Source organism: Musca domestica, unplaced genomic scaffold, assembly GCF_030504385.1.
Source record: "Musca domestica strain aabys unplaced genomic scaffold, Musca_domestica.polishedcontigs.V.1.1 123, whole genome shotgun sequence".
Lineage (NCBI taxonomy): Eukaryota > Metazoa > Arthropoda > Insecta > Diptera > Muscidae > Musca > Musca domestica.
In genome coordinates this window covers 1,004,353-1,022,188 of record NW_026712161.1, presented here as the reverse complement: position 1 = coordinate 1,022,188, position 17,836 = coordinate 1,004,353, and the positions used below count along the sequence as shown (strand labels likewise).

General features: G+C 33.0%; 2 protein-coding genes across 5 annotated transcripts in view; both read right to left on the bottom strand.

Annotated features, from left to right (window-relative positions):
- LOC109611694 (serine-rich adhesin for platelets-like) overlaps nucleotides 1-17,836 on the bottom strand; it is a 279,269-nt gene that overhangs the window by 108,979 nt on the left and 152,454 nt on the right. The window lies entirely within an intron of this gene.
- On the bottom strand, nucleotides 11,178-13,465 carry LOC131800698 (tigger transposable element-derived protein 6-like). The gene is made up of 2 exons (XM_059118368.1): nucleotides 13,140-13,465; nucleotides 11,178-13,076 (listed from the first exon to the last, which is right to left on the bottom strand). The coding sequence occupies exons 1-2, from the start codon at nucleotides 13,146-13,148 to the stop codon at nucleotides 11,574-11,576; spliced, it is 1,512 nt and encodes a 503-aa protein (XP_058974351.1). The 5' UTR covers nucleotides 13,149-13,465; the 3' UTR covers nucleotides 11,178-11,573.

The window sequence follows — 17,836 nt, the reverse complement described above, 5'->3', positions numbered from 1 at the left end:
ATACTGACAAATATTTAAGTTCCCCGCCTTTATGGCTGCCTTTTCTCAGCGAAAACAAAAAAGTTAAATACATTTACGTTGATATGAACAAGGAGGAAAAGGATAAGACAAGAATAGCAGCCAAAAATAAAATAAAAGCAAATATGCTGGCTGACCTTGAACTTGAGAATTGGGATTTGCCAAACATTATGGTCATTTTGCGTCATTTTTGTGTCATGTAACTAATAACCAAAAACTCAATACATATTATTTTATAAATAAAATAAAATATATATTTTTGCCACATCAATGTTATAACAAATCATTTATTAATTAAATAATTGTCATAAATTGCATGTAATTGAAAACAAATTACAATTTAAGCCTCTTTTTAAAGACTTTTTGCCTAGTTTTTAGGCCTTCATTGGCATTGCAAATTGCTGGAGCATGGATTAAAAGTCTTTTGAACTTTACAAAACTCTTTGAAACGCTTTCTTTTCTAATTTAAAAGCGATGGGAATTATTGCAAATTTGCATAGACAAATGCCGGGGCTTTAAAAGTAATTTATGGAAGTCTTATGGTATAGGGTATTTTTAGATGCGATTTGAAGGATTTCACCCCCCAAAATCACTTTGAGTATAAGTTTCCATAATTTGTTGTGTCTGTGTTACATGGTAGAGCGTACTCTCGACGATAGAAGGCGAAAGGGAATTTTAGTAATTATTAAAAAATTGACAGCTGAGAGCGGGGGAGATAGAGGGAGTATGTATTAAAGCATAGACAAATAAAGGTATAGACTGAAAAGTTTTAAAATTTTCCCTACCGGCAGATGTCACTATTGTTGATCTTGGGCCAGTCACGTCATTCAGGGCTAGTGAAGTCACTCGACTTCGAAAACAATTTATTCATTTTTCTGCTATTTAAGTTCTATATTTTTATATTTCACGACATATTTGGATAATGTAAAAGTAAACAAAGTCAATGTTTCGGTTTTAATTGAAAAATAATAAAGAATCATAGAAATATTTAATATTTTGCATTTTGAGATAATTGAGTGAGTCAACTGGACCCCTCTCACAGCATGAACGACATCCATTGAAGCACTTTTTTCAGAGATAATAGATGAGACAACTTTTTAGTCTATACCTTTATTTGTCTATGATTAAAGCCCATGTCTATACCAACAAGACCGCTTCAGTAGACGCCTCGAAAGGCAACATAGAAGCATTTTTTCGTCCAATACCGGCCAAAATGTTGGAAAGAAAAAGCCAAACTGGGACTAAGCGAATGGAGAATTTGAGGCGTTTTAGCGGTCATAATTTGCCTGAGATAATCTTCAGATATTAAACTATATGGACCGAACTATCAATTCGAACAAAGATATCATGATTTTTTTTTTTTTTTCGAATTTTAAGCGTTTTTATACCCTCCACCATACTATGGAGGGTATATTAAGTTTGTCATTCCGTTTGTAACACCTCGAAATATACATTTTAGACCCCATAAAGTGTATATATTCTTGATCAGCATAAAATTCTATGTCGATTTAGCGATGTCCGTCCCTCTGTCCGTCTGTGGAAATCACTCTAGCTTCCGAACGAAATTAAGTAGGTTGATAATATTTTACTCAAATATATCTTATGTCTGCTGTACTTTTGGTATTGAAAATGAGCCTCGCAGATCCACGTTTTGGTATAACCCCCACGGTACCTCCCGATATTCTACATTTTTATGATTTTTGCAGCCTATGACTGAAAATTCACCGGAATTGTTTCAAATTTTGTATTTGAAGTTCGTCATGGATACTAAAGCTTATGACAGAAAATTGTCTGTGGAGGTCTACGTCTTCGTATAGACCCCATATCACAGTAACTCCCGATATTCGGGTTCTTATGACTTTAGCGACATTATTCACCGGAATTGTTTCAATGTTCGTAGTTGAAGTTCGTCATGCATACTACAGCTTATGACAGAAAATTGTCTGTGCAGGTCTACGTTTTCGTATAGATCCCATATAACGGTACCTCCCTATTTTCGGTATTTTGATGACTTTAGCGATATTATTCACCGGAATTGTTTAAAATTTTGTATTTGAAGTTCGTAATGGATACTACAGCCTATGACAGAAAATTATCTGTGCAGTTCTACCTCTTCTTATAGACCCCATATAACGGTACCTCCTGAAATTCGGGTTTTTATGACTTTAGCGATATTATTCACCGGAATTGTTTCAAATTTTGTATTTGAAGTTCGTCATGGATACTACAGCTTATGACAGAAATTTGTCTGTGCAGGTCCACGCCTTCGCATAGCCCCCATATAACGGTATTTCCCGATATTCGGTGTTTTGATGATTTAGCTTCATTATTCATCGGATTTTTTTAAGTTTCGTGTTTGAATATTGTAATGACCTATGAAAAAAGTTGCCTATCCTTTTTGATCCTGTTTGAGTACATATTATGGTCTTATGCAGATGTATTCTAACATAGCCTCCGCATGAACACTTATTAAGATCTCTCGCAGAAGTAGCCTTGCATTTCCTTGTAGATCCTGCATGAGTACTTATTAAGGTCTCTCGCATACGTATCATAGCATATCTTTTAAATCCAGCATCTCGCAAGCGTATTTGAGAATATCCTTATAAAACCAGCATGAGCACTTATTAAGGTTTCTCGCAAACGTAGCCTTGCATATCCTCGTAGATTCTGTTTGAGTATTTATTAAGATCTCTCGCAAATGTAGCCTTTCATATCTTCGTAGATCAAACTTGAGTGCTTATTAAGATCTTTCGTAGACACATCCTAGCATGAATCCAGCATAAGTACTAATTGAGGTATCTCCCAAATTTAGCCTTACATACCTCGTAGATCCTATTTGTGGGCTTATTAAAGTCTTTTGCAGACTAAACCAAGCATATCCTTCTAAATTCCTCGTTAGCACTTTTTAATGGCCCATTTTTTTGCTCGCTTGAGGGTTACAATTTTCAACCAAAATAATCCTCGTATTGTTGTCTCTAATATTGCCGAAGACACCATATACCTTCAATGCACGGATTCCAAGCAATCCTAATTTGAAAATCTCAAAAATTTTGGAAAAAGGGGGAACTTAATCTCTCTGTTTAGGTTACTCTGCGATGTAGACTTTCAAAACGCCCTTCCATGGGTCTTCTATTTTTAGCTTTAATTTCCTAATCTATTGGATTTTTCCTGTAATTTTGTCGCCTCGTGTAATAAAGGTTTTTAACAACATTCTTTTCTCAAAACAATCCGTTTTGTGTCGAAACTTCCAAATTTTTGTGTGTTTTCCTTAATCTATCCTCTCAGAGTAATAAATATATATTTTTCTCTTCTGTTTTTCAAAGAAATTTTTGAAAGAAATTAATTTAAGGCTTTTGAAAAATGTACACAAGGATTACAAATTGTTTGCATTGCAAATGGAAAAATAACAACACAGCAACGGAGAATGCGAAAGGCTTTCGTAAGAAATTTTCTGGTGCCCCCACAATTGGCAAAAGTATACTTTTAGGGATTTCTATTTTCATGGCCTCTTTGTTATCGATATAAGGCATCGAAGTGAACAGCAAACAAATGGGGGAAATATTTTGTTGATGTATGGCAAACACACACACACACACAGATGTTACTTGTTGTGATAAACATATATATATCTTGTTTATTTTTCTTTTTATACCTTTTTTCTTTTTTTTTTGGGAGGCTGGAAGTATATGGAGGTAGTAGGCATGGTTACCGTGTTGAAGATGGATTCCATGGGACTAATTAATATTGAAAGAAATTGTTTCGTTTTCTTCAAGTTGTTGGTTTGTTTGAGATGTAGAAACAACAAGAAATGTATTTTAATTATGGGGAAATGCTTGGCATTCTTTTCGTAAGGTGGTGCATACTTTTAGGCCAACATATTTGAAATAGCAGCTGAGTTTTTTGAAGATATAATAATTTTTGTTTTTTTATTCATCCTTTTTATGCAGAAAATTCCGAATAAAAATCCATCATCATCAATCAATATCATAAACATAAACTCCAATTCATCTCCTGCCCATAAATATTTATTTAGCCTTCCATGCCAACCCGAACCCCAAACCCAAAATCTATGCCCAATATCTATGCTACATAAAATTCATTGTTTATGGGGATTTATGTTGATATCCTAATACACACAAATATACCATAACAATATATTGTATAGTCATATTGTTGCTATTGCTGTTGTTGCCATTACTCTGACTAATTCATTGCATATTTGTCACATGGGACTAATTGAAATTAATGCAGTATAATTTTTGTGGATTCGAAATGGTTGGAATGTAATAAATATTACTGCCTGACAAATTCCCCTAATAATAAACTAATCATTTTGTAATAATAATAATTTTTATAGTAAGGTAGTGGTAGTGAATGAATGACTAGCAACAACACATTCATAAATATAAATTGCATGGGTTATTTGCTGTTTGGTTTTGGCAAACAAAATTGAGGTATACTTTTGGGAGTTGCAAAAATAAATTCACAAATTTTAAATTTAAAATATTTCAGGAATTGTTAATAACAATGCAAAACGCAAAGTGGAGGAAGGTGAGGATTTGAAATGCATGGATGCTTGGGCTGAAAAGTATCGGGCATATGAAAATCATAAGTCAATTATGAGTGGAAGGACCCAATAATAGAATATCGTAATTTGCCTGGCTTTATGGTGCGAGTAATTCACTCACTCTCTCCCTCTCTCTCGATACACGTAGATAATAATAATAATAATAATAATAATAATAATAATAATAATAATAATAATAATAATAATAATAATAATAATAATAATAATATAATAATAATAATAATAATAATAATATAATAATAATAATAATAATAATAATAATACTAATAATAATAATAATAATAATAATATAATAATAATAATAATAATAATAATAATAATAATAATACTAATAATATATAATAATAATAATAATAATAATAATAATAATAACTAATAATAATAATAATAAATAATAATAATAATAATAATAATAATAATAATAATAATAATAATAATATAATAATAATAATAATAATATAATAATAATAATAATAATAATAATAATAATAATAATAATAATAATAATCATAATAATAATAATAATAATAATAATAATAATAATAATAATAATAATAATAATAATAATAACTATAATATAATAATACTAATAAAATAATAATAATAATATAATAATAATAATAATAATAATAATAATAATAATAATAATAATAATAATAATATAATAATAATAATAATAATAATAATAATATAATAATAATAATAATAATAATAATAATAATAATAATAATAATAATAATAATAATAATAATAATAATAATAATATAATAATAATAATAATAATAATAATAATATAATAATAATAATAATAATAATAATAATAATAATAATAATAATAATAATAATAATAATAATAATAATAATAATAATATAATAATAATAATAATAATATAATAATAATATAATAATAATAATAATAATAATAATAATAATAATAATAATAATAATAATAATAATAATAATAATAATAATAATAATAATAATAATAATAATAATAATAATAATAATAATAATAATAATAATAATATAATAATAATAATAATAATAATAATAATAATAATAATAATAATAATAATAATAATAATAATAATAATAATAATAATAATAATAATAATATAATAATAATAATAATAATAATAATAATAATAATAATAATAATAATATAATAATAATAATAATAATAATAATAATAATAATAATAATAATAATAATAATAATAATAATAATAATAATAATAATAATAATAATAATAATAATAATAATAATAATAATAATAATAATAATAATAATAATAATAATAATAATAATAATAATAATAATAATAATAATAATAATAATAATAATAATAGTAATAATAATAGTAATAATAATAAAGTATCGGTCGGTTGTCAATGTTCGATTATTTAAATTTATTTTTACTTCAAATGTGAGTGAGGCACCAGATATAGTCGACCGAAGCATTTTATTTTCATACTACATCTAATATAGATAAAAATATTGGTATGTGCAAAATGACTAGAAAATCGAACATGCATATCTAATTTTATGCGAAATTATAAATTCGATATTCATCAGATTTCGGGTTTAGAGAAATATTTAGATATAGCAAGTTGTATAGAATCGCCGATTTGTTTCGCAAGTTATGACAGATATATGTATGTATTGGAAATTGTGACCCTTTGTGGCTGAGGTAGAGGAGGTTGACAGATATCTATAATCTTCACAACAGATATTTTGTTAGCAAAAATCATTGAATGTGTGAAATTTGAAGAGAGTTGGATGGTTATTTTTAGAGCGTTTGGTTTTTTCAAAATTTTGACCCTTTGTGGGGGAGATACCAGAAGAAGAGGACCGATATGTTCCATCTTCACATCAAATCTTGTGTTACTAAAAATAATGGCATGTGTGAAATTTGAAGGAAACCGGATGCTTATTTCGGATCTTATGATGGTTTTGGTTATTCGAAACGTTAACCCTTTGTGGGGGTGGTGTCAGAAGCGATGGTTCGATCTCTATCATCTTTATAAAATATTTTGTGTTGATGGATATATTGAGATGTGCCAAGTCTTGCATATCCCATTTTTAAAGCAGGTCTTGTGTTAGTAAAAATAATGACATGTGTGATATTTGAAGAGAACGGGATGCTTATTTCGCGTTTTACGGTCGTTTTGGTTATTCAAAATGTTGACCCTTTGTGGGGAGGTACCAGAAGGAATGGTCCGATCTCTATCATCTTTATAAGAGATCTTGTATTCATGGAAGTATTAACATGTACCAAGTCTGAATGGAATCGGATGTTAATTTCGCGTTTTATGAGCTTCATGGGCATTCAAAATTTTGAACCCTTTGTGGGGGAGGTACCCGAAGAAATGGTCCGATCTTTACCATCTTTATAACAGATCTTGTGTTGATGAAAGTACTGAAATGTGCCAAGTCTGAATGGAATTGAATGTATATTTTGCGCTGTCTGAGCTTCATGAATATTCAAAAGTATGACTCTTTGTGGGGGAGGTACCAGAAGAAGTCGACCGATAATTCCATCTTTACACCAGACCTTGAGTTACTGAAAATATTGCGATGTGTGTAATTTGAAGAAAACAGAACCCTTACATCACATTTTATAAGAGTTTTAATTATTCAAAATTTTTAAACCTTTGTGGGGGAGGTACTTGATTTTCCCCATTTTCGCACACATGACCTAGCATTGAATCAAATATTAAGAGTTTGCAAACTTGGAGCAAAATTGGACTATCCTTTCTCTTTCTCTGCGGTATAACATTTTTTTGAAAATTCCTACATTTTGTGGGGGAGGTACCAGTATGAATGGACCGATATTGTCCATCTCCGAACACGATCTAACTTTGATAATAATATTCCGATGTACCACGTGTGGTCCAGAACGCATACTCCTTTCGAGGGTTATTGTGCGCAGCAGCCTGCCAGACTGACGTACAAAAATAGCTGGATCGACTCTATATATCCTGAAACGGATTTGGTCCAAAGAGACCTAGGGTCTAAAACTATTATTTCGATGAGGGACGTTTGGTCGTATCAAATGATGGCTGGCGGTATTAAAATAAACCAAATATCGAAAATTTCCATCGAATTTAGTTGGAAATCGAGCCAGAAACCTCAAAAATACCGAAAATCGGGAGGTTAAAAAATGAAGCATACTTATAGGCTGTCAGGAAAATTAAAATCTGCTATAGCAATTATATTAATTTTTAGTCTTATCTGTATCCAATTAATAAATGGCAAATAAAACCTACTCTCTAGGCTTCTTATAATCTGTTCTTTTGTCTTCAACACCTCCGCCAGATTTTTACATGACAAATTTGATTGACAGGGCAAAAGCAGAGACACAACACCAAACACAACACAAGTCTATCCAAATCGAGAAATGAAAGAAAGACAAGACTAGTTAGCCAACTACAAGTATCCCCCATACCCTCACATCTCCATTTTCCACAGTGTACACTTATTCGCCTATAAGAAACTACACATACAACAACCAAACAACATTACACTAAGCCATTATGCGAAATACCATCATAAAAAGCCATAACATTTTGTGTAATAAACTGTAATATGGATGGTGTTAGTTTAAATACCTTGGCCTTAAGGCATGATGGTGGTTGGCTGGCTAGTAATTGTCATAGGGGGGGTAACTTCAATATACCCATTACACAAATACACACTAACTCTCCATTACATATATGTCAATACAACGTCATGAAAATGCTCAACATGTGCGGCAGAAAAAAATATATAAAATAATACGAAAAATTGTCTACGTAACTAGGACCACGCAAGAGATAATGGGGAAGGAAAGCAATAGTGGATAAAAGACTAAAAATCTGTTAAGAAGAAGTCTCAAAAACCTGGAAGGGGTAGCTTTTCCTCTGTTTACGCACACTATTGCACTTATGTGGAAATCCACTGTCTAAGAGTTAGTCCTTACAAGACTAAAACATCATAAACATAAACACTCTTTTCAATTACAAACCTCAAAAAGTAAGCCAACAGAAAAAAAAAGGCAGTAACCAAAAAAATATATATAATGAGTTTTTAGACCTGAAGCTAAAATGGGATTACATGCCGAAATTTAGTGAGCCAGATGAAGCAGAAAAAAATATTTAATATTTATTTATTTAATAAGAATATTCAATAAAGGGTGAGATAAGAAAACTGCAAAAAAATCAAACGCCGTAATTTTTACATTTGTTTTCAATTTTATTGGTTGAAAGCAAAAAATGTCAGAAATAGCATCAAATTTTAGAATAAGTTAAGATTTGTTCGAATTGGTCACCTTTGGTACAAAGTATAGCCTTCAAACAGCCAATGAAACCGTCACACGCTGCCCGAATGTTGTTCTGCGGTATTTTGGCCCATTTCCGGCAAAGCGCTTGCTTGGGGTGATCGACACTTTGGTATTTTTTAGTGCCAACCTGGCCTTCCAAAAGACTCCAGACACAATAGTCCAACGGATTGGTATCCGAAGATTTTGGTGGTTTTGAAGAACCTAATTTTGTAACCATTCTTGGGTGGCGCGTGCTGAGTGCGAAGGTGCTAAGTCCTGTTGGACTGTCCAAGGTCTGCAGCCAAAATGTTTGCATGTCAAAGGCTTTAATACACCCTCCAGAATATGTTCGTGATAATATTTGACATTTATTCTGATGCCAGGGTCGATTAATAGGAGCGGAGAGCGACCATCGACTGTTATGGCGGCCTACACCATCACCATGATTGGCGCTTGAGTTCTGGTGGCCAACCGAGGGAGCACATTTTCATCTGACCTCTTTGGTAAGTAAACACGATCATTTTGTTTCTTTACAAACTGCTGGACAACGAATGTTTTCTCATCGGAGAAAACCAAATTCGGCAGTTCACCACTTTCGGCCAAGCGAAGAAACTCTTTAGCTCTTTTGAGTCTATTTTCTTTATGGTGCGGTGTAAGTTCTTGTACTTTTTGAAATTTCAATGGCTTTATCCTGAGCTTATTTTTCAATATTTGCCGAATGGAATATTGCGATATGTTCAGCTCATGAGCCATTTTTCGACCACTGCCACTATAGAGAAGACTATCTGGTCTTCAATATGGGAGAAAACCAAATGGTCTTCTATATGGGATCTTCCGTACGGAAGAGCACCAAGCGGTCTTCTATATGGAAGTAGACCAACTGGTCTTCTACAGCGAAGACCAAAAGGTCATCTATACAGAAGACCAAAAGGTCTTCTATGCAGAAGGCCAAAAGGTCTTCTCTACAGAAGATCAACCGGACTTTTATACAGGAGATCAACAGGACTTTTGTAAGAAAGACCAACAGGTCTTTTATATGGAAGATCAAAGGTACTCTGAACGAAAGATCAGCAGGTCTTCATACAAAGTCTTGGTGAAGGATCATCTGCAGAAAATTCAATTTCCTTCTTTTGATGCGCTCAGTTCGATTCAAACTCCGTAATTTGTCAACAACTAATCTTGGTTTGGATCAATTTTTTTTAGTTTGATTTAAACTGCACTTTGTTTGAATCAAATTACACTTAGTTTGATTCATACTACCTTTAGATTGGTAATTTGATTCAAACTCCCCCTTGTTTGATTCAAACTACACTAAGTTCGATTCGAACTACACTTATTTTGATTCAAACAACACTTGATTCATACTACCTTTTGTTTGATTCAGTCGACACTTGATTTATACTACCTTAGTTTGATTCAAACACAACTTAATTCAATTCAAACAACATTCTGTTTTATTAATACTACCTTTAGCTTGATTTATACCTCCCTAAGTTTGATTAAAACTAAAGCAAGTTTGATTCAAAAACACATAGTTTGATTCAAATTTCATTTAGCTTCGTTCAAACTCACCTTAGTTTGATTCAAACCACTCTCTGTTTTACCAACTTTAGTTGGATTTGTACCTCCCTAAGTTTTTTCAAACTATACTAAATTTGATTCAAACTACAATTAATTACAGTTGGATTCAAACTCACCTTAATTTGATTCAAACTCTCCTCAGTTTGATTCCAACCGCCATCTACACAACAATATTTTCCTTTTTTTTCATGGGGCCCCTTGGTCGTTTTAAGGAGGCCCCTAGTCTTCCTCGTGAAGCCCTCTTAATTCTTTTTTATGAATTTCAATTACTTTCTTAATAATTCCTCTTCAAGTAAGCATACCTTTCCTCATTATCCTAATTCCCGATTATCTTTTAACACATTTTCGTGTTACATTTCCCTCCAATCTAAATTATGGCTAATAACTGTTGATTAAGCCAATTATGAAAAATTAAACTTTGTTTTTAATAACTCTTCTCTCCTCCCTCCGCTACTTTAATAAACCTCATTAAATGCTGAAAACCATATCTTTCCAATTTGGCCTAAATGCCAAACAATTTAAGTTCAGAACCTTGTAACGAATAGACTGCCCGCCCATTTGTATTGCGCCTTCGACTTAAGAATAGTACAACTTTGCCAATATCCATTTGTGCTATACAGTAAACTACGGATAAATGCACATCGTTTTTCTAGTAAGTTTTTGTGCACTTATCCGTTTTTTGCATTTATGCAAACCTCGGATAAATGCACAACGATTGCATTTACACTAACATTGCATAACTGCATGATAATTGCATTTATGTAAACATTGTTCCATTTTTAGAAAACAATTATTACATGAAAATATTAAGAAAAGAACTATTTTTAAATAATTTTTTTATTTTATTTGTATTTAATCCACATTGTACGCTTATGAACATACATATATTAAAAAACTTAAAAATTAGTTCAAACAATTTATAAAGTAAAAAAAATCACAAAGTTAATTTTTTGGTTTTAGTTTTCTTATTTTCTGACCAAGTGTCCGGCATTTTATGCATCGACAACTTGAAGGAAATAGAAAAAATCAGTTCTGTTCAGAAAAATTATTTATCTTAAAACTTGTTTTTATAAAAAAAATTGAGATTTACTCATGTGTACTAAAAAAATCTGAGATCTTTTTTTGAATCAAACTTTCTGTCTTTAGCTTCAATAATGCATCTTCCATTTTTTCAAAATCAAAATCCAAGTTATTGCTTTCACAATAGTTTTTGAAAATGTTGTATGCTTTTATAGCCTCCGTGCGACTAGGAAGAGGATCTACGGCACAATCGGAATCGTCAACACGCTCATCAATATGATCAGGAATTTTATCTCCGTTTACCCAACCAATTTCCTTTAAAATATCGCTTTCAGTAAGATCACCGTAGCATTCTAAATTGTCGTCACAGTCTATAATAGAAGAAAACTCTTTTTCCGGAATTGGGGGTAAATCGATGGTTTCACAATCCTCTAGAACATTCGTTTCTTCTTCATGATTTATGAACCCGGCTTTTTTAAAACAGTTTTTAATCACCGTAGGCGTTACAAGCCACCAAGCCCTTTTGATCATTTTAAGTGCTTGCAGAACAGTTATCCTTTTTGAAAAATTTTCAGATGACATACCTCCCTCCAGAGCCAATAACTGTTTACGGATTAGGCATGAGCGGTATTGCACTTTAAAGTTTTTAATTATGCCCTGATCCAGAGGTTGGATGAGGGATGTTGTATTTGGTGGCAAGTAATGTATTTTTATATGTTTAAAAATAACCTCATTGGGAATCTTATGACAGCTTGCGTTATCAACAAAAAGAACAATGTTCTTTTTCAGGATTTTGTCGAAGTTGTTTAAAATTTCAATCCATATGGAAGTCGTCATCCACGCATTAGGTTGTCCATAATATTTGATTGGCATCGTTTTTCCCCTGCAGCAATGTGGATTATTTGCTTTTCCAATCACATACACATGCTTATCAGACCCGTCCGAATTACATAAAAATAGGAGAGTCAATCGCAGTTTGGAAATTTTTCCACCAAACACTGACTCGCCTTTTGATGCATATGTCCCTGTAGGTAGTGCCTTATAAAATAGTCCTGCCTCATCGGCATTGTACACTTGATCAGGAGATAAGTTTTTGATTAAATTTGGTAGGGTTGATTTTGTCCAAACTCCAGCAGCCCCATAGTCAGCAGCAGCCTTTTCCCCGCAAATTTTTCGAAAAGTAATGTTTTGATTTTTTTTCCAGCGCTGCAACCAACCATCGTTTGCTTCAAAATTATCAATTTTCATTGAAATAGCAAACTGATTAGCTCTTTCACATATCATTGGCCCTGTAATGACTGCATTCTTTGATCTCAAGTCTTTAAACCATGTTGTAACGGCCTTGTTTACCATGTCATAATGCCCTGGTTTAAAGCGTTTCCGCATGATATTCTCCTGGCCAGTCCTTGAAGCTTCAAACTTTCCTTGATTTTTTAAAATTCTTGAGACTGTTGATATATTAACTTTATACTTATCAGCTAGGTCCTTTCGACTGCAGCCGGTTTTAAAAGACTCAATTAATCTCAACTTTTCCTTTACGGTGAGCGTATGTTTTGAGCTCATGGTTGTCTGTTAGGAACAAAAATATTAACATATTTAAATCAAAAGTCAATAAAAAGCTCATGAACTTACAAAAACCATAGATATGTTTTATCCAGCAATAAAATACGCAAATAAAGACAGCTGATTTTATTTATTCACATGTGCTGCTCATTTCTGAGGAGTTGGATAAAAGTGTAGTATGTTTATTAGAGATGTGCATTTATAAATGTAAACTGACACTAAAAAAGTACTTTTTGGTTTGGAAAACTCATGCATATATGAGTTGTTTGCATTTATGCGTGTTGCATTTAACCGGGTATTTTTGCATGTAAAACCGTAAAAAAGACTCGCGGCTTCAATTGGACATGCACTTATGCGTTTTTTGCATTTATCCGTTTTGCATTTATCCGTCGTTTACTGTACTACCCCTCTTCCCCATCGCCCCTCCCTTAAACATTCAATGCATGTAAACTTTAACCCATTTACATGATAAACAAGACAATAAATTTTAAAGTTTTCCCCCCAACAACAACAAAAAACTTTGTTTTTGCCTTCTATAGGCTAGGATGATGTCGAGACTTTCCTTTCAACAGAAAATACGTTTAAAAGTAATCATGGTGTTGTTGTTGTTATTGCTGACGCTGATTTACTTCCGGTTCGAGGATACCGAAAAAAGGGGGTAGTAGTTGGAAAACTAAATCAAGGGCTTTAATATAAGACAGGCAGACTAGCACAACTTGAAGGAAAGTTTTAATAAAACTTTAACACGCACAAGGAAAACGTAAAGGCGGCATAGGAAAAACTTTTTCCTGCTATCAGTTGTGCCTGACATTGCAGGCATAAGTTGTGGAGAACTCTGAGGAGAGGTTGGCTGTTTTTAATAAATATTAAATTATTATAATGCAGAAAGGGAGGTATTAAAGTGCATATTTAATGGGGAGAGTGATGGAGGCGAATAGGAAAATCTGTCAGAGGGTTGTGACAGGGTACTAAAAATCGGGCAAATTTTGAGTTTGATCTAAGGCCCAGGGAGTTTATTGCTAGTAATTCTTAGTTTGATGCGAAATTCAGAATTCAAACTTACAATGGTTGATAGGAATTTTATGTAGTTTGATTCAAACTTCTGTTAGTTTCTTTCAAACTTCTGCTAGTTCGATTCAAACTAATGAAATTTCGATAAAAATTCGAGGATGGTTCTTCCAATAACCTTTTATTTTGAATCAAACTTCTGGCAGCTTGTTGGCTGAATGCAAAGGAAGTTTGTTCAAACCAAGTATAGTTGGACTTAATCAAATCAAGTTGGATTGAAAATAAGGGAAGTTTAATCGAATCTATAGGGAGTTTGACTCATTTTTAAAGCTAGCTAATCTCGGAATGGGATCATTTGACTAAAATTTAAAGCAGTCATACTTATACTGAGGATGTTTGACTGTGTGTGCGGAAAGTTTAATCGACTAGAGGTTAGTTTGATTCCGACTAAGAGAAGTTTGATCAAATTTAGGACGGCTTGACTACATCTAAGGATGTTTGTCTGAAACTAAAGGAAGTTTGATTAAACTAAGATTAGTTTGACATAATCTAAACAAGTTAGATTGAAACTAAAGAAAGTTTGAATGAATCTTTGAAGGTTTTGACTCAATTTAAATGCCAACTTATCTTAGACTTAGAGAGTTTGATTTAAATGTACATCACTCCAACTTGCACTAAGGGTGTTTGACAGCAAATAAGGAAAGTTTTATCAACTGGAGGTTAGAACGAGAATAGTTTGACTGAATCTGAAGATATTTGAATGGAACAAAAGGTTGAACATAAGGGAAGTTTGATGGGATCTATGAGGAGTTTGGCTCAACCTAATAGTGGTTTGGGTGTTTGAACATAAAATAGTTTCGGTTGATCCAAGACAAAGAATAAATAAAGTTGCCAAGAAGTTTGACGCAAAAATAAAATAGTTGTTGGATTTATTTTTGTGGTTGGATGTAAAAAAAGGGGAGGCAGTTTTTAAAAAAAGGTAAAAGAAAGGGTAAGAAAACAGCGAAAGTTTGATGCGATTAATTTTAAGAATGGAGAGAAGTTTGAGGCGAGTAGTTGGAAGCCAGGGGGAGAAGTTTGAAGCATTCTACATTCAGTCGGAAGTATACAGAGTGTTATATAAACTAATATACAGGGTGAGATGGAAAAACCGTAACCAATTTCAGACTGCTGTCATTTCTAGGCCACTCGTCCGACAGCTGTTTAAATTATTCCAGTGTTAGCTCATTATATTGTTTACAAGCGTACAAAAATATTTTGGTGAAAATTTTCCAGAAAAAAAGTTATTCGTGATGGAATTCAAGCGTGATAGTGTGATTTCTTTATATTTAGCTGGAGAACCACATATGGCTATCGTTAGAGCAATCCAGCATTTAAATGTGAATAAATCTTTTGTGTCTCGTACCATAACTCTTTACTTCGATACTGGTAGCGTAGCCCGACGTCAAGGAAGTGGACGGAAGAAAACAAGCAAAATCAGCAGAAATGGTCCGAAAAGTAAAGATCGAACCCGGCGTCGCAGTGGCCGAAAAATGGCTCTGAGCTTAACATATCGCAATATTCCATTCGGCAAATATTGAATAATGAGATGAGAACCATTGAAATTCCAAAAAGTGCAAGAACTTACACCGCAACAGAAAGAAAATAGACTCAAAAGAGCTAAGAAGTTGCTTCGCTTGGCCGAAACTGGTGAACTGCCGAATTTGGGTTTCTCCGATCTCCGATGAGAAAACATTCATTGTCCAGCAGTTTGTAAACAAACAAACTGATCGTCTTTACCTGCCAAAGAGGTCAGCTGAAAATATGCACCTTCGGTTGGCCACCAGAACTCAAGCTCCGGCCATGGTGATGTTGTGGGCCACCATAATAGCTGATGGTCGCTCTCCGCTCGTATTAATCGACCGTGGCATCAGAATAAATGCCGAATATTATCGCGAAAGTATTCTGAAGGGTGTATTAAAGCCTTGGGCAAGCAAACATTTTGGCCGCAGACCTTGGACATTTCAACAGGACTCAGCGCCATCGCACTCAGCACGCGCCACCCAAGAATGGCTACAAAATGAGGTTCCTTACTTCATTTCCAATCTCCGGATACCAATCTGTTGGACTATTGTGTCTGGAGTATTTTGGAAAGCAAAGTTGGAACTAAAAAAATACCAAAGTGTCAATCACCTCAAGCAAGCGCTTCGTCGGGAATGGGCCAAAGCGTGTGAGGGTCTCATTGGCAGTTTGAAGGTCATAATTCGTGCCATAGGTGACCAATTCGATGCTATTTCCGACAATTTTTGCTTTCATTCAATAAAATTTAAAAAAAAAAACAGTAAAGAAAGTCTTAAAGTTGGGTGGGCCGACTTTATGATACCCTACACCACATTGCATATTTAATAGAGCTTCACATAACAAATAAAAGTTGTCATGGGGAATTTGTGAGAATTAAATCATACCAACTATGATTATAGTACTAATTAATAATCCAAAGGAACTAATATATGGGAGGAATATCCTCCTCTGATTCGATTTCTTCTAAATTTGCCGAGACATTTGCACCTTCTCAATTCGGGTTTGTGCTATCCATTTTGTGCAGAAATAACTTGAAATTCTGAACCGATCTCGAGAAAATATGACAAAGGTATTTCTGAACTGTATTTGTTATATTTCCCCGAATATCGTTACTACGGAGTCCATATTACGGCTATGCGGGGCAAATTGAACAAATCTGATAAACAATATGTATGGGAGCTATAGCTATACCTGAACCGATTTCCACTAAATTTGACATACTGGTTTCTAGACTCAATTTGGTCGTTAGTGCCGAATTCCATTCAATTTGGGCTAATATTACACGTTTGGTGCAAAATGAAAGGCATATCGGAGCTATATACATGGGAGCTATATCCAAATATTAACCGATTGCGATAAAATTTAGCGATGGTATTTTTGAATTGTATTTGATATATTTCCCCAAATATTGTTGTTACAGAGTGCATATTACGGCTGCGGAGGACAAAAATGTCAAATCGGATGAACAATATATATGGGAGCTACAGCTGTATCTGAACCGATTTTGATCAAATTTGGCATACATATTTTCAGGCCTAATTTATACTATTTGGTCTGATATTACACGTTTAGTGCACAATATAAGGCAAATTGGACAAAAATATATGTGGGAGTTATACCTAAATTTTGACCGATTATCTCCAATTTCAATAGGGTTCGTCCTTGCGCCAAACAAATGATTTGTGCAAAATTTCATCTGAATCGGAAATACGACCTGTACTTTGTTTACAAAAATACATGGACAGACGGACAGTCAGACGGACGGACATGCATAAATCGACTCAGAGTGTGATTCTATGCAGATCATGCAAACACATGCACAAAGACATAATATCCTGACCACCTTGTGATGTAGGATATAAAAATGTAAAAATTATGACGTTTGACTTTGTTGCAGTTATTTTTTATTTCACCCTGTATTCGCTCGATTATAGGTAGGCACCGTCCTCTGATGATTCTCTTTCGAGCCAAGTCTATTTGAAATCTGTTTAGGGTTTGAAGCACATTAAGATTTATTTAAGTGAAATCCGCCCAGTGGTATTTTGAGCATGGCTCGTTTAATTCAAATTGAGTTAAGAAAAATTAAAGTGGAAGTTTGAAGCAACTGTGAGTAGTTTAAAGGATACTATTACCATTTCGAAGCTTACCGAGTGTATTTTGCTTTATTACAAAACAGAACTGATGATATTCTTTCGAGC